The sequence below is a fragment of the Sminthopsis crassicaudata genome, chromosome 5 (genome assembly GCF_048593235.1).
Source record: "Sminthopsis crassicaudata isolate SCR6 chromosome 5, ASM4859323v1, whole genome shotgun sequence".
NCBI lineage: Eukaryota > Metazoa > Chordata > Mammalia > Dasyuromorphia > Dasyuridae > Sminthopsis > Sminthopsis crassicaudata.
The window spans coordinates 12,827,677-12,849,567 of NC_133621.1; the positions used below are offsets into that span (position 1 = coordinate 12,827,677).

Below are 21,891 nucleotides of genomic sequence, written 5' to 3' on the forward strand. Positions count from 1 at the left end.
AAATCAAATGCCGCTTTTTACTTCCCCGAACCCTTTTCATCCTAACGCTTCTCTTTGCACTCATTTCCCCTTTAGCTTGTTTGTTTATTGTCTCATCCATGGGATTGCGAGCTGCTGGAAGGCAGGGGTTGGCTTTTGCCTCTTTGTATCCGCAGTACTAACGCCTGGCACACAGTAGGTACTTAATGAAGGTTTAATGACTGAGAGGACTTAAGACTCGCAGGATCACGAGAGCTTGGCACATTACTCCGGCAGATCCCGGCCAGTGCCCTCGGCTCCACGGGCCTCAATGGGGGCAGAACCAAGAAACCAAAGCCCGCACAGGTGGGAGTTACTTCCGTTTAGGAAACCAGGATCGGACGCCACGTACGTTCTAAACCCGGGAATTCCAGGAAAAGAAACAGTCCCAACGCTCACATTCCACCGGCTGCGGGGTAACAAGGAGGCAAAATTGGGAACTAAGTGAACACAAAGTTACCGCGGCTTCTGCCTCCTGGGCTGTCCCGGACCGCGGCCGCGCTGCCATCCGCAGGAGCGAGTTTCCAACGCGCATGGGCCTGGAGGCCGAGCAGGCGAACTGGCTGGGGAAAGTCCGCGGGAGCGCGCGCACATGCGCGAGACTCCGAGCCGCGGCCGCAGGCCTAGGGCCGGTGGCCGCGCGGGCCTCCCGCGTCGCCGGGGTAACGGGCAGAAGCAGAGCTCGGTAGAGGCGAGCGGTACGGGGCGGCGGCGCCAAGAGGGCGGAAAGATCTCGGCCGCGGGGGGGGTCGCCATGGATCGGCTGACTGTGTCCCCCGGGGCCGCCGCCACCGTGGACGAGTACCTGGAGTATCAAAAGTGAGGGGCGGCTCGCCCGCTGCGCGGGACGGGAAACTGAGGCAGCGGGAGGCGGTCCGGAGCGGAGGGGGGAGGTTCTCAGAGGCCGCCCCTCCCGCTTTACAGCTGGGGAAACTGAGGCAGCGGGAGGCGGTCCGGAGCGGAGGGGGGAGGTTCTCAGAGGCCGCCCCTCCCGCTTTACAGCTGGGGAAACTGAGGCGGGCCAGAGCGGATCCAAAGTGTCCCAAATAACTCTAGGGAGGGAACTCGGAGTCAGACACCTCAAGCTGAAGCCGTCAATGGCACCTCTCCCCAGTTTTACAGCTGAGGAAACTGAGGCAGCCTAAGGCTGGCCCACAACATGCTCAAAGTTCCCCAGGGAAGAAGCACTGTGACCTGGCACCCTCAGAGACCACCCACTCCTTTTTTGTGATGGGGAAACTGAGGCAGCCTAGAGTAGAACCACAGCAGGTCCTACTCTAGGAAGGAATGTGCCAGCTCAAGCTCTGAAGCCTCAGAATATTGTAATAGTGCTTCCCCCTCTCAGTTTCCAGCTCTAGAAACTTGAGTCCCAGCAAGAGGAAGTCACTTAGGGACTCCCTGTGTTTCACGGATCAGTGTAACAGGCTGAGAGAGAAGGGACCGGGGTCATGGAATCGGGTGGAAGCCATTCACATGAACGTCCTCATTTTCCATATGAGGAAACTGAATCTTGGAGGGGAGAAATGGTCAATCCAAGGGCACCAAGGTAGTAAGAGAAGAGGTGGAACTGCAAGCCACGTTTCCTGACCACAGAACAGTGATTCCTTTTACTGTCCTTTCTTGGGGGCAATTGTTTCACTTTTGCCTTTGTTTTTCCCCGAAGAGTAAGTGGTGTGTCCCTTCCCACCCCCCAAATTCTCTTCTATTGGGAATCACAGACTCAGCAAACATTTCACAAAGCACCTACTATGTGCCAGGCTCTCTGCAAAAAACTTGACTGTTCCCGTCCTCAAGGGGTTTACAAAGAACATTACAATCAAATGAGGGAAGACAGTACATTAACATGGCTCTGGAAGAGTGAAGCACAGTCAGCCATACGTTCAGTACAGTCTCAGCTCTGGAACTGAAGCAGGCCCTCAGGGGCCTTTGACTCCAACACGCCTCAATTTATAGAGGAAGGCCTGCAGCCCTGCCAGGGGAAAAGCCCCAGCTGGGATCACAACAGTCTAATAACCCAAAGCGGCACTTGAACTTGGGGGTCTCTCTTCCCAAGAGCCGTTTAGGTGACTGGGTGGTGAGGGCTCTGGGTCCTGGGGTCCCTCCTTCCTTCCTTTCTTTCCTTCCTTCCTTTCCTTCCTTCCTTCCTTCCTTCCTTTCCTTCCTTCCTTCCTTCCTTCCTTCCTTCCTTCCTTCCTTCCTTCCTTCCTTCCTTCCTTCCTTCCTTCCTTCCTTCCTTCCTTCCTTCCTTCCTTCCTTCCTTCCTTCTGTCCTTCCTTCCTTCCTTCCTTCTTCCTTCCTTCCTTCCTTCCTTCCTTCCTTCCTTCCTTCCTTCCTTCCTTCCTTCCTTCCTTCCTTCCTTCCTTCCTTCCTTCCTTCCTTCCTTTCCTTCCTTCCTTCCTTCCTTCCTTCCTTCCTTCCTTCCTTCCTTCCTTCCTTCCTTCCTTCCTTCCTTCCTTCCTTCCTTTCCTTCCTTCCTTCCTTCCTTCCTTCCTTCCTTCCTTCCTTCCTTCCTTCCTTCCTTCCTTTCCTTCCTTCCTTCCTTCCTTCCTTCCTTCCTTCCTTCCTTCCTTCCTTCCTTCCTTCCTTCCTTCCTTCCTTCCTTCCTTCCTTCCTTCCTTCCTTCCTTCCTTCCTTCCTTCCTTTCCTTCCTTCCTTCCTTCCTTCCTTCCTTCCTTCCTTCCTTCCTTCCTTCCTTCCTTCCTTCCTTCCTTCCTTCCTTCCTTCCTTCCTTCCTTCCATCCTCTCCTTCCTTCCATCCTCTCCTTCCTTCCTTCCTCTCCTTCCTTCCCCTTTTCCCTCCCTTCCTCCTTTCCTTCCTTCCATTCATCTACTAGAAGAACAAGTTCTTTGGTATAACAAGATGATTGTGATCACATTCATGACATTGAACTGAGACATTTTTAATAGTACAAAGCAATATCACTTTAAAGATGATGTTTTATATGTGCATTTAAGAGGAGGGGCCTTAGGATGATGTATTGGTGTGTGGTTCTCCTTCACCCCCAAACTATTATCAGTTGATTTCGAAGACTAGAGACCAAAAACATAATACTTTGCAGGAGAGAAAATGGGACACAGAAAATTATGTAACTGATTACAAATGTCATTATGGAGGCAAACATTCAAAGGGAGAAGCTTTCACTTCTGACTACTTACATTTCCTTTTCCTTCCCCTAGTTTTTGTATGACATTTTGGAGGTTTAGCCTACTTTTGGCATTTTTATTGTTAAAATAGCAATTTCAACCCATAGAGCCGGAAGCTTATGTAAACCAAGTGCAATAACAATTCAACTACACATGATCTCATTTGAGCCTTCTGAGCAACAATCCTGAGAAGTAGATGCTATCTCACTATTGGAGCAAGTCAAGTGACTTTCCCAGAATCCCACAGCTTATCAGGGTCAGAAGTGATCTTCCTAAACCCTAGCATAATGTGCCATTGACTGTCTCTTGATGGCTGAAAGCAGGCACTTTCCAAGGTAGTGTACTACCCTAGAGTGCAGTCCTGACTGAGAGCTAGAGTCACCTGTATGCACTAGTGAGCATTTTCTTGGTTTTAGAATGATAAATGCCTTGGCATTTCAGACCTGCCCTTTTGGCTAGTTCTGGAAAGGGATAAAGGAAGACAGAATATATTTTAGTCTGCTTTAGAAAGAGAAAATCCAGATGAATATATAATAAACTATGTGTAGGGTCTGACATAGCCAGTAGTTTCATAACTGTTCTCTGACTGATTAACATGAAAGGTGAAAGTGAAATCTTTACTTGACTATGCAATCGCATTTTTTTATATTTTATATTTTAATTTGTCTTTTTCTGAAAATGAACACCCCAAACTTATAAAACATTTGTTGTAGAAATGTTGGTGAGGATGATGGAAGTTGTTCAATTTTCACCCCTGAAGAATCTGACGTGTTCAGAAATAAAATTTTACCACTGCGATTACGAAACAGATTATATGTGAGCTGGCGATCACCGACGGGCATGGACTGTAAACTTGTTGGCCCACAAACTCCATGTTTTTGTACACACAGGTAAGATACGATGCCATAGCCAAAATAAAAATTGATGAATAGGCTCTATAATGTTTGTTAAAAGTTGAAAAAAAAGTTTTAAAATCATTTTGGACCTCAGGTTTGTTAGTTGAGCATCTTAACGTCTCAACAAGCTTCCTTGTTCAACTTGGTGACTTCAGAAAAGTATACAGTTTGATTTTATCAAGATGGTGGCAACCAGGAAGAGAATGAATAGCAAACTATTGCACAAAATGATGGAAACACAAGTATTAGAAAAGGTCCAAGGCCCCACCCTCTGAGACAGTTGAGATTAGGGAAGATTACATTATGGACACAGAGAAGAAAGAAACAAAGTTGGAGGAGATTGAGAGAATTAGGTTTAGTAGGGAAGGATTTTGAGATATCCAGAGGTGACAGTGTAATGAGAGGCCCAGGCAAAGTGCTTTAGGAAAACCTGAGATGGAAGAAAATCCTTCCCTTTAGGGAGAGTCCAGTGCTGAATCTTGGAAGAAGAGGAGGATTCTGAATGGGTGCACTCTGTGATGTTCAAAGAGGAGGCTTGTGGGAGAAGGTGCACAGAGCTGGGACTGGGAGGTGGGTGGTGCTTGGACAACATGGGCAGACTGGAGGCATGATCTCCAGGCTCTGAGTCTTAGCTTGGGCCCTGTTCCATACCTGCAGCACCCTGCCTTCTCTCAGAATGTTCGCTTCCTTTTCAGTTCAAATTATGTACCATTTCCTACGAGAGGCCTTTCCTGACATCCAGCAGTCTTCCTCAACTGATGAGCCTCAGTGAGTGTCTGGACATGGAGAAGGGTCACAGATTGATAACTAGGTTATGAACTCAGGTGACAGGAAGAATGGTGGCTTTCCCAGAGATGGGGCTACATCTGGAAGAGGAACAGGTTTTGGGGAAATGTTCTGTTTTGTACATGTTGAATTTGAGATACTTGTAGAGCACTGCGAGGGAGATATCCAGCAGGTAGTAGATAGATGATAATGGAACTCATGAGAGCTGATGAAATTGCTGAAGGAGAGAATGTAGACAGAAAAGAGTCTTGGGGGATGTCCACATTTATTAGGGATGAGGAGGATGATCCTGGAGCTCAAAAGCTTGGGAAGGGATGGTCAGGAAGACAGCTGAGAGAGCAGCGACATAGAAGCTTTGGGAGTCTAGAACTCGGGGAGGAACACGTGGTGAGTGTGATTGTCACCTTCAGAAGCATCCATTGGCTTTTGATGGCCATTGGCAGTCAATCAAGGTGTGATTGGTGACCTTGAAGAGGACAGGTTAATGGCTGGGTCAGAAACTGGATTATAAAGGATGAGGAGGGACTGAGAAGTGGCAGAAGGGAGCCAGTGATCACTGTCGCTTAGGAGGTGGGCTTTGAAAAAGAGTAGAAACCAGAGGATGCAAGCCAGAGTGTGCTTTCTGTTCTAGCCACCCTAACTCATTTTCTATTCCTGATGCACAATATTCCATCTTCCACAAGCTTACATAGGATGTTCTCCCTGCTCACTTCCACCTCTTGGAATCCCCAATTTGCTTCAAAGTTTATCCCCTAACTGAAATTACTTGGTAAATTATAAATTGTATATATTGTGTATTATATACCTCCTAGTAGAATGGAAGCTTCTTAAGAGCTATTATTTTGGTTTATTTTTATTTCATTTTTCATAACTGTATCCCCAACACCTAGCACAATGCCCAATATATAATAGATGCTTAACAAATTTAACAAATTAACAAATTTAATAACAAATTAACAAATTTGCATAAATGATATATTTTATCTCCTCTCTATGTTCACCTCCTTTGGGTGATTTTGTTAGAATTAAATTTTCATGCAACATGTTTGTGTTTGAATTAAAATTTCCATAAAGTAATATTTTAATCTTTGGTCCTTGATAAATGCACAGTGAGAAATATGTGTATGCATGTTATAATGGGCTTAATTTGCTTAGACATGGTACTGTTGAAATCAAAAGGTTTCTAATAGGGAACCCTTAGAACTATCATATTCCTGATGGGATCTCAGGGGGAAGTTTCCAATACTATTCTCTTGTAATTGAATTTTTAACAGACTGTTGTCTAATGAACATGTAGTTTTGGGTTGCTTTTGAGGTAGCAAAACTTAACACCAAAAATAAGGATGTTTATATAGGAAAAAAAACTGTTTGGAAGACTCTCTTCATAGGAAGATGATATAACTAAAAATGGGAAGCATTTGTAACATTTATTTCACTCTCCTGCCAAAGCACAAGAATTGATGTAATTTTTTTTGTTAAAAAATAATTTTGGGGGCAGCTAGGATAGAGCAGCCAGTCCTAAAGTCAGGAAGACCTGAGTTCAAATCTAATCTCAGACACTTAACACTTCCTAGTTGTGTGACCAAGTCGTTTAACCCCAATTGCCTCAGCAATATATATATATATATATATATATATATATATATATATATATATATAAAATCTATGATCTTGATTTAAGTCATTATACTTTCCCCCATTTTTTTTTCCCGTTTCTCCTAGAGGGCCATCCCACACAACAGTTTTTTTTTTAAAGAGGAAAAAAATCAGTGCAACTGATTAACATATTGAAAAAGTGTGTGTGGGGGGGGGACCAGCTAGGTGGAGCAGTAGATAGCGCACCAGCCTTGAATTCAGGAGGACCTGAGTTCAAATTTGGTCTCAGACACTTAACACTTCTTGACTGTGTGACCCTGGGCAAGTCACTTAACCCCAGCCTCAGGGATTAAAAAAAAAAAGGTGGGAAAACCTATGCATTTCATAATGTCTGTGACCTGTGCATCTCCACAAAAGGGTATTCTCTTGTATCTCTTTGACTCCTGCTTGATCTTGACAATTTTGTGACATTCACTTTCTAAAAATTTGTTTAATAATTTATTAAAGCTTTTTATTTTCAAAACATACATGGATAATTTTTCAACATTGACCCTTGCATAGTTTTGTGTTTCAGATCCTTCACCCCCTCCCCAGATGGCAAATAATTCAATTATAAAGTTAAAAAATATGTTAAATGCAATATCTGTAAACATATTTATACAATTCTCTTTCTGCACAAGAAAGATCAGATCAAAAAGAAAAGTAAAAGAATAAGAAAACAAAATTCAACGAACAACAACAAAAAGTTGTGATCCACATTCAGTTCCCACAGTCCTCTCTCTGGGTGTAAATGGTTCTCCATCACAAAATCATTGGAACCGGCCTCAATCATCTCATTGTTGGAAAGAGTCATGTTTGTCAGAATTGATCGGTGACATTCAGTTTTGATTATTTATTGTAAACTTTCCATTTACACTGTTTGAGTTACTGTTTCTGCATTGTTTTCTTGGCTCTCCTTCTCTCTGCAGCAGTTCATACAGCTCTTCTATGCTTCGGTGCCTGCCCCAACACAGTCATGAACCACAATGCATTTAGCTATGGTTTGTGCAATTTTTTAATTTCTGCTGAGGTTCACTTGTGATTTTTGAAGGATTTTAAAAGATGGAAATTCTGGTCAATTTTGGCTGCCCTGTTCTCATTCACTGTCTCCTTTCTTTTGCTTCAATGTTCTTTTCAGGTATAAACAACATAAAACTGAATTCATAGTCCTCCCGGCAGATCGTCCAATTTCCCTGCCTTGTAAAGTGAGCCAGTGCCCTTGCAACTCCTTTTACTATGTGCCTTCAAGTGGAACTCGGCCCATTCGATGCAAGTGTAAGCACTATGCCGACCAGCACAGTGCAGACTCGAGTCGGATTTGCTTGGCATGTAAGTGGGGAAAGGGTTCTCTGGATGCAGAGGCAGACTTGGGAGCCTTTTTGTATTAGGCACAACTGGGCCATTTTCACCATGGACATTTTTTTCTTTGTATATATTTGAATCACTTACTGGATTATTCCACAAAGAAAAAATTATTATGAGCAATGAATGCTGGTGCCATAAGCTGCAATCTTAGATGTGGTAAATCAGTAACTTGATTAACAGCCCCAGAGTTTGTGTTGCAATTGTTCTTTGGGTTTATTGACAAATTTCTAGAATAGAGGGAGTTTAGTCAATTAAATTATGCATCTCTAATGCACATATTACTGGGAGGACATGTTTAGACAGTTTTTATGTAAGCACCATAAAAGCTGGAAGCAATGGTGTTTTAGATTCTACCTATTTATACTCTAGCTACGCCCCCCCCCCCCTCAAAGTTTCGAGGCAGCTTTATTTGCTGGTAAAATATGGTATGTGACAAATGGTGTATGTTAATCTAAATATGTCCTCTTGCAGAAATTATAATTTAGAGAGAATAAATATAAAAATGAAATCAATGTATCTATTCTAGATTACACATATTAAGTTATTTCAGTCATTTTTTGAAATAATTTGAATTGAAATCTGATTGTACAGTAGAGCTGGGGTAAACGTGAGTCCTGCCTGGAATATTCTGGCCATATCCCCCACTTTTTATGAGTAAGGATGGGTGGCTGAGTTTTCATTAAGTGAACTATCTGTTGGATCTGATCCTTGAGCTCAATTTAGTAGCTTAAAGCTGCACCAAGACTTTTGGAACAACCTCTCCTTGGATCTTGAGGGGAAAATGGAAGTCCATTGTTCCTTTTGGTTTCTGTCATGCGCTGACCATTGCTCTTCCCATCTGATACAACAACTGTGTTCCAAGCAGGATTGTCCCCACTGGACAGATGAGGAGCCCGAGGCTCAGAGTGGCCAGAATAGAATTGGAACGCCTTCTAATTTCTAGCCGGGCACCTTGTCCACTGTGCCTTATTCTCCCCTCCTGCTTTCTAGAGGCTTCTGCCCCACTTGCTGTTCTGTAGTCCTTTTGCCCCAGGAACGGCTGAGGCCCCAAAGGGAAAAGTAAGACCCCGCCTCCTGCTTTGCCATCTTTGAAGTCACAAACTGACATTGACGAGTGGTTTTTTTTGGTGATTTTATGCAGGTTCCAGGTGCCCAGAATTTCATAGTAACTATACTTGTAGTTGTGGTCATCCCGCTCACACTCACCGGACAGTGGTGGAAACTAGAGAAGAGAGGCTGGCCCTGGGGAAGCCCGTGGGACGCAATGTTCCTTACGCAGCAATGGGAGAATTCGCGGGATTCAGTGCACTTTCTGATGATTTCACGGATCTAGATGAAAATGAATTAGGTGGGTGACCTCGCGGGGAAGGGCTGGAGTATGGTGGCCCGCAGGCGGATCTGCTCGGCTCTTCTCTGAGGAAGCTTGGGCCTCCATCTAGGGTTTTTGTGTCACTGTGGTTTCTCGCCTCTTCTAGAGAGCGGGCCCAAAGAGAAACCTGCACTGCGTCAGGGAGCGGGTGCTGGCTCTCCCCTGCCTCTGGGGAGGGCCATGGGGGGGACACGACCCTGGTCCTCCCCACTGCTCCTTCCCACAACAGCTGGCCCTGCCGGCTTCCATTGGCTGCAATACATTTGTCTGATTAGTACGGGACTTTTATAATAAAAGACAGAGGAGAAAGTTACTCTTTTTTTCTGAGTGCCTGGTCAGCTACAACCTCCTTGGATGGGGCTGCCTCTTGGAGAGCGGCCTCGGAGAAGGGGAGGCCTGGCCTCCCTCCTGCCCATGTGTGCCCCTGACCTGCTGGCCCCTTCCTCCTAAACTCAGCAGGCGCTCCCCCATACCTGCTTCACTTCTGCTTGGTACCTGGCTGCCTTTGCCGCCATTTCATTTCATTGCAGGTTTATTTTTTGGCTTCTCTCTCAACAGCTCAGGCAGAGCCTTGAATCCCCACCCCCACCCCGACCTCTCCCCTCCATGGCCAGTCTGTTCCTTTTCCCTTTGCCCTTTCCCTTTGCCCTCAGGGAGGTCCCAGAAGCCTCCCCTTGAGGTGCCACGAGCTGCTTATCCCACGGCCCCCTGTCTGACTCCCTCCATTCTTCTCTCAGGCAGGAAGCTCCTCGCCTCTTCCCGGGCCTGGGAAAAACTTGTCCCGATCCATCCCCATTGATGCTTAGTGTGAGCTGCTCTGAAACAGCACCTTGTTATTTCCCATATTGGGCCTGAAATGTCTGCTTGGACTCGTTCTGCCTCCTGAAGAGAGAGATGAGAAGCACAAAAAGGCCCTTAGCCTCGGCCCTCAGTTCTTCTGCTGAGGGGCACACATTTTCTTTGAGATGTCTTTGCTTTGTCTTCTTCCTGCCTCAGTCTTCATCATCTTTCCTGTATATTTTTTGGTGGATCATCCCTTTGTGGGAGAAAGTCTGTTGTGAGAACCTTTAGCCAGGGCAGAGGGAACAAGAATCTTGAAGGGACCTTCCTCCCCTCCTCCTCCATGTGGAGTCAGATTTTCAATTTCTCCCTCCTCCCTGAGAGGCCTAGGCCTTTGCTCTTCCTCCTCTTGCCCTCCCTGGTCTCAGGAACAAGAGGACATTGGTTTCCAATCCTGTCTGCAACCACTTCCCCCGGGGGAGCTGGGAATATCTAGGGCACCTACCTTATTTCCAGGGAGGATTAGGAGAGGAGCCAAAGAAGTGAACCATGTAATGTGCTTTCAGACCTCAGGCACCACCTCTGGATGCCAGCTGCTAGTAGGAGGACCTGCCCCCAGTGCTGAGGTCTCTGCGGTATTTGTCTGGCTTCACTGTATTTCTTAGCCATCCTCTTGGGGGTATTTTGGGGCAACAGGAAATCATTTCTCCCCTTCTTTTGGCTTGTATCTCCTGTGAATCACTAGGTATCTCTGTGACTTATTTTTTTCAATTTTATAGTTGTTCACCCACCATACATTTCCCTACAAGGAAGTGAATACTCTTAAATTTTTATATACAGAAAGTGTTGTATTTTATTATTTTATTATATCAATAATGCATTATTTGATTATAATTATTTTATCAAGTGCATTTTAACTAAATTTTGGGGGGTGAGAAAGTGCCAGGGATGGTGAGGAGACTGGAGATTATACTAGGAAGAGGAAATGGGCGTGTTTATTTTGGAGAAGACTCAGGGATGGACATGGCAGCTAGTTTCAAGTTTGAAGGGCCAACATGTAAAGGAGAGATTCAGCTCACTGTCTTTAGCTTCAGGGGCACTTTTAAGCTTCACATAAGGAAAAAAATTGATGGTTGATCATCGTTCAGTGCGACTCTTGGTGACCCCATTTGGGGTTTTCTCAGCCATCTCTTGCTCTGATGCAAGGAAAAGCACATCATAATTAGAGCTGTCCAGAGAGAGAGAATGGGCTGCCTGTGAGAGGATGAATGCTAGAGGAGACTCAGATTTTGGCCGTGAATTGGCTGAGATGATCTTGGAGGTGCTGAGATCCTCCTGATCATTGTGTTGGTTTCCTTTAAAAAAGATTTCACTTTTCTTCTCATTGTTTTTCTACTTAGAATTTTTAAAATCTACAATGAATCCTCCAGACCAGTCATCAAAACCAGGTCAAGATTCAGCTAGTCAAGGTAGGTCAATGGGAGGTAATGCAGTTAACTGGAGAGAATTTTTATTTCAGTTCAGAGCCCAGAGGAGGTGGCCAAGATTCACTTTCACTTCTATCTTACATGTGTTTGCTCCACAGTAGAATTTTATTTGTTCTAGTCTGGTCAGCCCGGGGAACTTGTAAAGCTTCATGAGCTGTTGAAAGGCTAGAACTTAAGATGGCCATCTTTGGGGTGGCTAGTTCTGAAGCTCCCAATTTATATCGACCGTTACTGGAAGGAATTTCTTATTGGAATTGGAAGGTTCATAAGATCAGACTCTGGTTTTCTCTTCAGAGGGAGAACCCGAGTCTTTCGTGCTCTTCCAAAGGGAATGGAGCACATGACATATTGTTTCCCAGAGATTATATGGGGGGGGGTTCATGTTTTAGAAATCAAAAGTAGACAAGAAAAATCAATTTGATAACCAGTTATCCTATATAACTATGATCCCCTAGCACATACTGTCAGGCTTTGTAGGCTTTGTTTTCTAATCTTTTGTCTAAAATAAAAGAAATGGGATGCCTTCTACAGAATTTTAATCATTAAAACTATTTTCAACATGTATAAAATAACTTTTACATTTTTAATCTTTTGAAAATACTTTTTTTAGATTTAAGTAATCAAACATCTTCCTCAAGGAGACCAGGTGAAGACGATATGGCTTACTTTGAGAGGCACTACCAGGAAAGGGTAAAGAAGAAACTTTTCTTTCTCTTGGTGCTTTTCTTAAGTGTCCAGTTACACATCATGATGTCACTCAGATTATTTGTGCTGTTGCCTTTCCAGGCTGATACTAGGTGGTTCTTGCTTGGAATTTGGTGCTAGTTAATAGAAGCTGTAACGAAGCCTTCATTGAGGGCACATTGGCCCAGTTAACATCTAGATCAGTAGTCCTCAAACTTTTTAAATAGGAGGCCAGTTCACTGTCCCTCAGACTGTGGGAGGGCTGGACTAGAGTAAAAACAAAAGCTCACACTCTGTCTCTGCCTCTCGGCCCATTTGCCATAACCCGGCAGGCCGCATAAACGTCCTCAGCGGCTGCATGTGGCTCACGGGTTTGAGAACCCCTGCTCTAGATGGTCTGCAGAAACAGGGCTGAAGCACGTGTGGCTTACTTTGTCCGGCTCAGGAATTTGTATCCTGATGACATTTAGTTTTGATAAAAACTTCAGTTGTGTCACTTTTTACAGATCCAGAACCTTAGGGTTAACATGGGCATGTGTTAGTAATTGGCTCATTGTGAATGGATATTTTTACATCCACACAGAAATGTCCAGAACTCAGGAAGCTTGGCCTTGGGGAAGGGAGTGAGTGCCTGTGATTAGCTCAGAGTGCCTTCCTGGTGGGGGAGAGGGCAGACGAGCCATGGAGAGTCAGAAGGGAGAAGATGAGCAAAGGGACAGAGGCTAAAGGGAAATGGTAGGGGATTGGATGGACGGCACAGTGGAGGAGCAGCCTTGACAAAATAGAAGAGCTCCGAGAAGTCTGGGCGTTACTGTATGTGCACAGGAGATCTTGAAAGTACTTAGCACATAGTAGGCATCGAGTAACACTGAAGTGAGCGTGGGGATTGAGGATAAGGGTAGAGGACTCCGTTTTCTTGACAAATGTGGGAATTGAGGTTCTCTCCTGAGGACAGAGGGTGACAGAGTCAGGAGCAGGAGAAGAGACTTTTAAAAATCTCTGTGGCAAATGAAGGTCAGTGTTACTGTGGGCTTAGTTATTAATATGCAGTTGCCTCACCTCAGTTCTCAGTTATTTCTGGCTTTTGAGAAGTTTGGGGTTTTTAAGAAGCCAGCTCCAAATTTTCATAAAATAATAAGGCAATAAAAGATGCAAGTTGATCTTGAATTTTCTCCCTACATTATTACTCTCTCATTTCAGCTGAACAAAGGATTGGGGTTCGTGCCATACACAGAAAGATATTGAAGACGGAAGGCAGAGATTGAACGCCATGATGAATAAATGAACCTGCAGTAGGTATATACATACCCCTTCTGTGGAATGCTTGGACTGCACTAAAATACATCTTTAGCTTTTCTTTGGGCTCATTTGTGGGAGTTAATTCTCCTTTGCCAAAGTGAACACAATGGGATGTGCACTCATCCGAGTCGCACCTACCTCTTAGCTCTCACTTTGGGTCGTACTCCTCAGAGAAAGGGTCAGGCTTGTTTTCAAGCGGAGCACAGTTTCTATTACATCACGTCTTCGGTCTAGTCTTTGTCCCTCTCAGGAGAACAGATGCTGAGGTGGCAATGTGGGCATTTTAGAAATTTCCCCTCTGCAGTTTCTTAGTTGATTTAGAGCTTTAATTATTATATTTCATGTCACATATATTATATTTCTTATGCTATTTGTTTAAATCCAACACATAGGCTAAATGTAGTGTTCAGGATGTTACAAGTGTTTGAGTCTAAATTCCATATTTCCCTATGGCTGAGAAATGAGGAATGCAGACAGAAGACGAAATAAATCACTGATACTTGATGAAGATGCGTTCTTTATTGTGGCGGAGTTGTGTGCCCTTTAGTGGTCTCTGGGGCCTGGCTGATTTTGAGACCTGTTTGTATTGGTAGGATCTGGAGTTGCTGACCCCTTTTTGGGAGCAGAGCCCAGGGCTGGAGATGTATTGTTTGATGGCCAAGATCACAAGAGAGCTAGTGGAAGCCTCTTGCTTCCTCCCTTTTACATTAAGTTGCATTAAATACATATGGTTTCCAAATCAGAGAAATGGCAAAACTGAAGTAACACCTTCCTAATTGGGGAAGGAGCAAATTAAAAGTACATTTTGATACAAAGATTTGCCAAGTTGAGTAAAAAGTTGTCTCTAAAATAATCGTGAATAACATTGTTAGTCCTGCCATATTGTGGCCTTCAAACCAAACTTTCCTTCTTCCTCCTTGGCAAGAAAGCACTTATGATAGTAAAAATAGTTAAGGAGAAGTAATAATGTATAACATAAATACAGGTTAACATTGATGTTTATTCAAGGCTTTGCTACAATGATTTTTATTGTTTTTTGTTTTTACGGTTTTATTGTATTAGGGTATTATTTAGGATTTTGTTATGCTTAATTACTATAAAAATGGAAGTATTTAATTTAAAACTTTTTAAAACTTTAAAACCTTTTTCAAATAAAAATATTATGATTTGGTTACTAGTTGAAATAGTAGAGAATTATTTAATATATTAAATTGCTGATTATAATAGAGCCCCATATATTTTTTCCTTCTATTAATTATAACATCTTTCCATCACAGGGTAACTTCTCAATCAGTGAAACAAGTGAACCATTCGCTGCTGCAGGTACTCAGCCTCCGTAACCCATTTTTCCTCCAACATCTGCTTCCAGACCATACCACCAGATCCTTGGGATTCCAAGGGTTAATTTCTTGTCCATTTCTAGTGGTGCCCAGTAGAAATCTGTACCCATCAACCAACCACCCCTCTGTATCTAGCTTATCAACAATAAAGGGCTCTAGAGAAACTGTATTCTGTGATACTGATTCTTTTCTTATTAAGGGGAAATAGAGAAATCAAGAGATCTGACTATGAAGAAGAAGAACTGCTAATAGCCATGTAATAATGTTCTAGGCTCTGTGCTAAGTAAGTCCTCTATAAGTAGCATCTCATTGGATCCTCACAACGATCTTGGGAAATGGGTGCTATTATTAATCCCATTTTAAAGAGAAGGAAATTGAAGCAAATAGATTTGGTCAGGATCACATAGCTAGGAAGTAGACAAGAATTAAGCCTCTTGGTAAGGTCTGGAATGGGCTAAGTAGAAAGAAACTTAGTATTTTATTTTACATAGTTAATTGGTCTCCCCCAATATCTACTTTTAGAAGACTAGACTGTGGCAGGTTCTATCATTCCGGAAAAGCTTTGGGAAGGGGCCCAGCAGATTGTTTTCTAAGGATTCATTGATGGAGAAGTAGACCACACCTCCTAAAAAAAATCAGCCAATACTTTTCTGTAGCATTCCTCTCTGGGATACTCTTCTAGCTTACAATAATCCTTGGTGGGGGGGGGGTGGGATCTCAGAAAGTTTATTTTCATGGTCTATGGAAGCCCTACTATTGTGATTCCCATAAACACCCATGCCCAGCAAGAGCACACTATTCTTCCCTCCCCCTCCCCCTCTTCCAAATATCAACACGATAGCCATGGGGGTGAGAGGCTCATATGGAAGAACCACAAGTGACTTGAGACCTCTCATTGTTGTGGAACCCCAGTGTATCTTAAGTAGTTTATCTCAGGAAATCTGGACAGGCTGATTGCTCAGCACAGATCATAGCAGCCTTGATGGCACTGGGTAGGCCAGGGATCTCCTGGACTTGATTTTTAAAAATAGCTTTTTATCTTCAAAATAGATGGCAAGATAGTTTTCAACATTTACTTTTGCAAAATCATGTGTTTCAAATTTTCTCCCTCCCATCCTCTCCTCTCCCCTAGATAGTAAGTTATCCAATATATGTTAAACAATATATTCACACAGTTATATGCATAAGAAAAATCAGATCAAAAATGAAAAAGTGGGAGGGGAAAAAAGCAAGTGAAAATCTGTGGTGATCCACATTCAGTCCCCATGGTCCTCTTTCTGGATACAGATGGCTCTCACCATCATAATGGACTTTTAAAAAAAATTATAGTTTTTATTTACCAGATATATGCGTGTATAATTTTACAGCATTGACAATTGCCAAACCTTTTGTTCCAAATTTTCCCCTCCTTCCCCCCCTCCCAGATGGCAGGTTGACCAATACATGTTAAATATGTTAAAGTATTAATTAAATATATATGTATACATGATGGACTTAATTAATGGGCAGATTTCTATCACTTCCAGCTTCAGATTTCGGTCGTTAGCTGGGGCTTGAATAGCGAGGACTGGCATGAGGTTTTCTCTTATTGCTTCATTATCACAGCTCTAAGGCTTCTTTCCAAACAGGAAATGAAAGCTCTGGATTTCTCAGTGAGAGCTCTTGGGCTAACTTCTATTGACCCTATAGAATACTTCCCAGATCTGCCTCTGTAGGCTACACTCATCTAGGGATGATAATTTGCTCTCATCACTGTGGTGGTCAGACTGGAAGGGCTTCAGTGTTTCTCAGTTGTTGTTTTTTTTTTTTAACCTGTAAGGTTTTCTCCTAGGTCCATGTAAAGGAATAGCCAAACACCCAGTGCTTGGCATTTAGTATTTGATGTTTGTTATTTATTATCTTGCTGGTGGTAGTAGGGAAGTGCTTCGGAAAAAACCTTGTCTTAAAGCAGGGGTTCTCAAACTACAGCCCTCAGGCCAGATGCAGCCCTCTGAGGACATTTATGCGGCCGCCAGTTATGACAAATGGGCTGAGGGCGGAGACAGAGTGTGAGCTTTTTTTTTGTTTGTTTGTTTTTTCTGAGGCTGGGGTTAAGTGACTTGCCCAGGATCACACAGCTAGGAAGTGTTGTGTCTGAGACCAGATTTGAACTCAGGTCCTCCTGAATTCAGGCCTGGTGCTCTATCTATTGCACCACCTAGCTGCCCCCTGAGCTTTTGTTTTTACCATACTCCGGCCCTCCCACAGTCTGAGGGACAGTGAACTGGCCCCCTATTTTAAAAGTTTGAGGACCACTGTGACTTAAAACTTCATGGGCTCTGCTGACCACCTCTTGTGCAGATTAGTCACTCAAACTTATTTCTTTTGCTGGGATTGAAGGGGCCTATGACTTCTGTACTGTCTGCTTACATCCAAGAAGAGGATCACTTTCAACGGAGTGTCTTCATCTGATGGGGAGTGGATTGGAGTCTGTTAACTTGGATAGGACAAAAAAATTACAAGAGTGATGCCTTTACCAATTTTTTTTTAAACTGGCTTTCATTCAATAAAATATGATTGTCTGATGTCAGAATTTCACCATCAAATATTAGCTTTAAACCTTGAAATGTGAATTTTTCCTACACAAAATCTTTTTTTAAAAATGAGAGTAAATCATCTTTAATCAAGTTGCTTGCCTTCTTGAGGTAGGAGGGATGGGAAAGAGAGAGAGAGAGAATTTGGAACTCAGAATTAAAAAAAAAAAAGACTTTTATGTGTAATTGAGAAAAAAAAACATAATAGAAATAATGGACACAAATCTAATAAAATTGACCTTAAAACAGAATTCATCTTTCTTTCCCCTTTCTTCCCCTCCCAAATGAGTACAGTTGTCCAAGGTTGAATGTTTGATAGACAAAAATGAGAATATTTTTTCTTAGAATTTTTCTTCTTTGGAGTCTGTTGAGCTCAAATATAATTTCATATTTGTGTGGGTTAATAATGACTTTTTTTTTTTCTTTTTCAAGATTTCAACCAAATCTGGTAACTGGTTTGTTTGGGAGCCACAATATGGCTTCCCGAAGCATCTGAAGATAACTACAAAGCATTAAATTTGTTTTTATTTTCCTTTTACCTATCTGCCCTCCCTTCTTTCCTTCCTCTCACCAAGCAGTACCAAGTTAAATTAGAAACTAACCACCTTTGTTGTAGGGCAGCTATAGAGGATACAGTGCTGGGCCTGAAGCTAGGAAGACATCTTCCTGAATTGATATTTCCTAGCTTAGTGGCCCTTTGGTCTCAGTTCCTCATCTGTAAAGAGCTGGAGAACGAAATGGCAAAACACACTTGTCCTGTAATGCCTGAGAAACTGAGGCAAGGCAGAGACCAGGTTTTAATATTTTAATTTAATTTGGGCTAGCTGTCAGCACTCTTGTCCAAAAGAGGTCCCACCCCCTAACAGTGGAGACACAGACCTTTTATAGGGCTCCAGCTATAAGGGAAACAAAGGCAAGGGGCGGGGTGGGGGAGGGGAGAACACTGAGTAAAGCCATCACTCCCCGAAAGGATCCTAACTTTAGTCCTGACAGGATGGGGGTCAAGATAAGGAGGCTGAAGGCAGGAGACCGGAGGGGCAAACCCCCGCAGGCATCCGAGATAAGGCACCTGAGTTTTATGACCCTTTGGAATGTAAAGTGGTTAGAGCTTCGAGATTTTAATTCTCTCAGCCCTAATGGCCAGGAAGGGGGGGTGGCCATAATCACTTTATTCAGGGCGTAACAATCCAGGGAAACTGAGTCGTTACCGTCCCTTTGCCAAGAAAACCCACTAAGGTTAGGAAGAGAAGGACGTACGTTTTCAGTGTGGGCAGGTGCATTTTATTTTCCAGGGAGCATTACGGAATTTACTGAGCCCCAAACATGCAGATCCATAAGTAATCTAAGTGTTTCGTTTTAGTTATGAGCTATCAGTCTTTTAGAAAATGAATTGAATGGAAAGAGCTTCCAGCAGGTTCTTAAAAGAACTAGCCTGCGTGAGTCCAATTAATCAAAGAATTGATTGCTTTCCCGTGGGGGAAGAGGGGGGTGGGGGCGACCCCCCACTTTTTAGCCCCTAACAAAGCTTATCTTTCCACTTAGGAAAAACAAAAAGCACCAAAGCTTTTCGGAGTTTTGTTCGTTGGCCCACAACTGTTTTTGATGTTTTAAAGCCCTTTAAACGCAGCTCATTTAAACGTCTCCATCCGGGGCCCAGGGAAGCGGGCGTTTTAATTTTATTTACTTTTAACGTGAATTCTTCCCCACGAGAGGTTTGTAACTGGGGCAGCCGGCCCGGGTCAGGGGCTCTGCCCGGCCGAGCTCGCTCCCAGGGCCCCAGTTCTTTCGCCCCCCCTCCCCCCCCTCCGTCTGAAGCCGGGCCCCCAACACTTGGGGCTCCATGTTCGGACCCGCGGGCTGCCATCAGCCTCAGGGACAGCCGCAAGCGTGGACCAGACTGGGCCCCGGGCGGAGCCACGGGGTGGGCGGACGCCCCCTGCTGAGCCCCGGGGACAAGTGGATGACCGAGGGGCACCGGCCGGAAGGGACAGGGCCCTAGGCCACGGGAAAAGCCCAGGCTTGGGGGGGGGGTGCAGCTCCACGTGGGAAGAGCAAGCGTAGGCTGCGGAGGGGCCGGTCCTGCGCGCCGGGAGGGGGAGGGGCTGCCCTGAGGGCCAGTCCCGCCTCCCGCCCACCCAGTAGCGAGGTGTGCACGGGATCACGGGTCCGGAGAAGCTGGGCGCTAATCTCCTGCCTCCTGCTGGAGGCGGGTTTATTATCTGCTCTCCTCCCAGCGCGGGGAGGGGCTCACTTCTCAGCTTTCTCAAAGCCCCCGGAGCGCCACGAGGAAAGCCAGACCTGGCCGGCGCCTGGCGCGGCCCAAGGCGGGGGGATCCATCCCACTCTCCCGTCCGTGGCCACGCTCAGCCCGAGATCCCGCTTTCCTCCGGGTACATGCAATTATGAAAGCCCTTCTTCCCTCCTCCGCGTGCCGCCCCGCCCGGCCCGCGGTGACCCCCGAAGCAGCCTCGCGCAGGGCGGGGCGGCCGCCGCGCCACGTGCTCTTCCCGCTCTCTTCCCCCGACTGCCGGGCTGCCACGCGCAGGCGCAAAGGGCGCCGCCTGGAAAACTGGCTGTGGTGGCCGCTCGTGAGGTGCGAGGGGCGGGGGCGGGGGCGGAGCGCGGTCACGTGGGCGGGCGCGAGCGCCAGCGCGAGCCACCTGAGAGCGGGCAGGCGACTGGGCCAGCGGGAACTGGGGGAGGGGGCCGCCTGTGGTGTCGTGTCCGCAGCCGCGGGAGTGAGGGCAGGAGGGAGCGGGTGAGGAGCCGGCCCTTGGCCAAGGCCACCCTGGACAGGCCGGTGATGGACCCTGGGTCTGCTGAGCAAGGACCAGCCCAGCTAAGGGCCCAGAGGTTCGTGGCCCGGCGGGTGCCAGGCTCCTCGGGCCCTCCCCGGCCTCGGTGTCCTCGCGTGTCCCGTGGGGGGTGGGGGCCTGGCGGTTCTCCACGGGCCCCGCTAGCCCTAGACCTCCTCTGTGACGTGTCCTTGCCCCAGCCTCAGTGTCCCACTTTGTTCGGGGAGGGGGCGGAGGGGCTGCTCGGGTAAGGCTTCTGGCCTTCAGGCTGACTTAGGGCCTCTCTGGCCTCCGTTCCCCCACCTGTTAGGGAAGGGGGAGAATCTGCCACTAATGAGGTCCTTCAGCTTCTCGAGCCTCGGTTTTCCTCTCAGGGTGGGGGTGGGCTGGCCACTGGCGAGGCCCCTCCCGCCCCCAGCGTCCCGAGCTCAGTTTTTCCTCCTGTTTGGGAGGGTGGGGACTAACCACTAGTGAGGGCCTTCTGGTCCTCCAGCTTCCCCGAGCCTCGGTTTCCCCGTCTGCTGGGGGGGAGGGGGCCCGACTAGCCAATGGCGAGGTCCCTCCTAATCTTAGTCCGCGTCCCGGAGCCCACTTTCCCCATCCGTACGGTGAGGGACGGGACTAGCCAATGGCGAGGTCCCTCCAAATCTTAGTCCGCGGCCCGAGCCCACTTTCCCCCTCTGCACGGGATGGGGTGAGCAGGCAGCTGTGGTAAGGGCCCCTCCAGCTCTCGGGATCGCCCCGTGCTTCACCTTTGGTAGTTTCATGACAAAATCCTTGTAGGAGCAGCGGAAACCACACTCAGATGGAGGCTGTAGGAGGCTGCTGCGGGAGGAAGCGCTTCCACTCAACACAGGGGTTTATACTAACGGGGAAAGCGAAGCGCCACCAGGAAATGCCAGGCAGGCGCTGGGCTCGTTAGCAGACTTCACATCCACGTTCTCTCCTCTCACGTTGACATATCATCAAAAACTGAAGCGCTGTTCAGGCCCTGGATGTTAGGATCCTCGCGCCTCCAGTCTGATTATCTAATTGGTTGGTTGGACAAGGCCCCATGACATTTTTTCCCAGTTTAGTTTTTTAAGATTTAAACATTTTCCAAGCCCCACGGGTGCAAGTATAGGAACTGGTATCTGTGGGCGATTTCCACGTGAAACGCGGCATTCAGAGCCTCTGATTTTTTTAACTGCCCGTGGAAAGGATGCGGTTTCAGTCTGCAGCCTTTGGTTTTCTGTTTGAGGAAAATTAAAGTTAAGTTAAATTCTTTCTCCTCAGCTAGCACCGAGGGCTCATAGCTTTGTGGGCATTTCTTTGGACCTTGTTTTAGGGGCTCAACATGAGAGAACGCCCCGAATTTGTAGTTTGTTGTTTTTAGCTTCTTTGTAAGAATTACTCAGACCTTTGTGTCCCAAATAATTGATACTATATTTTAATTTGACAAGGATGAGCTAAGAAGAATGATGTCCTCTAATTTTTTTTCTGATGAAATAGTTGGTCAGCCATTAGCTTTGCTTTCAGTACGGGAGAAAAACAATTATATTTAAAGAGAAATTGGGGATATTTGATCCCTTTTGTCATTGTTGATTTCAGAGTTTTTAACAATAAAGACCTAAGCCATAGTTCCAGTTAAAAAAATATTTTTTTAATGTTTTCCTCATGGCACTTCCGAAGTTGTCATTTAAGATTTTTAAGGATCTGATTTCTTTGTGTATCTCATCGC

At 45.6% G+C, this 21,891-nt stretch overlaps 2 protein-coding genes across 20 annotated transcripts in view; both read left to right on the plus strand.

Moving 5' to 3' along the window:
* The first annotated feature begins 287 nt into the window (after nt 1-287).
* FAM221A (family with sequence similarity 221 member A) lies at nt 288-14,972 on the plus strand. 2 transcript variants are annotated; one of them, XM_074269019.1, is made up of 8 exons: nt 288-837; nt 3,876-4,052; nt 7,618-7,808; nt 8,986-9,192; nt 11,394-11,462; nt 12,091-12,170; nt 13,365-13,456; nt 14,741-14,972. In XM_074269019.1, the coding sequence occupies exons 1-7, from the start codon at nt 611-613 to the stop codon at nt 13,407-13,409; spliced, it is 996 nt and encodes a 331-aa protein (XP_074125120.1). In that variant the 5' UTR covers nt 288-610; the 3' UTR covers nt 13,410-13,456; nt 14,741-14,972. The 2 variants fall into 2 exon arrangements, 1 of the variants encoding a protein (XP_074125120.1); XR_012482472.1 differs by having other exon boundaries at nt 289-837; nt 13,365-13,460.
* A 4,628-nt stretch (nt 14,973-19,600) lies between these two features.
* Nucleotides 19,601-21,891, plus strand: part of STK31 (serine/threonine kinase 31) — a 70,270-nt gene continuing 67,979 nt past the window's right edge. For 7 of the 18 annotated variants that reach the window (XM_074269022.1, XM_074269029.1, XM_074269033.1 and 4 more), the window contains exon 1: nt 19,621-19,969. In XM_074269022.1, the coding sequence (XP_074125123.1) occupies nt 19,779-19,969 (191 nt within the window). In that variant the 5' untranslated portion in view covers nt 19,621-19,778. Of the gene's footprint in view, nt 19,970-20,006; nt 20,230-20,324; nt 20,419-21,891 lie in introns of those variants that run through there. The other 11 variants (XM_074269021.1, XM_074269025.1, XM_074269030.1 and 8 more) reach the window with 8 other exon arrangements.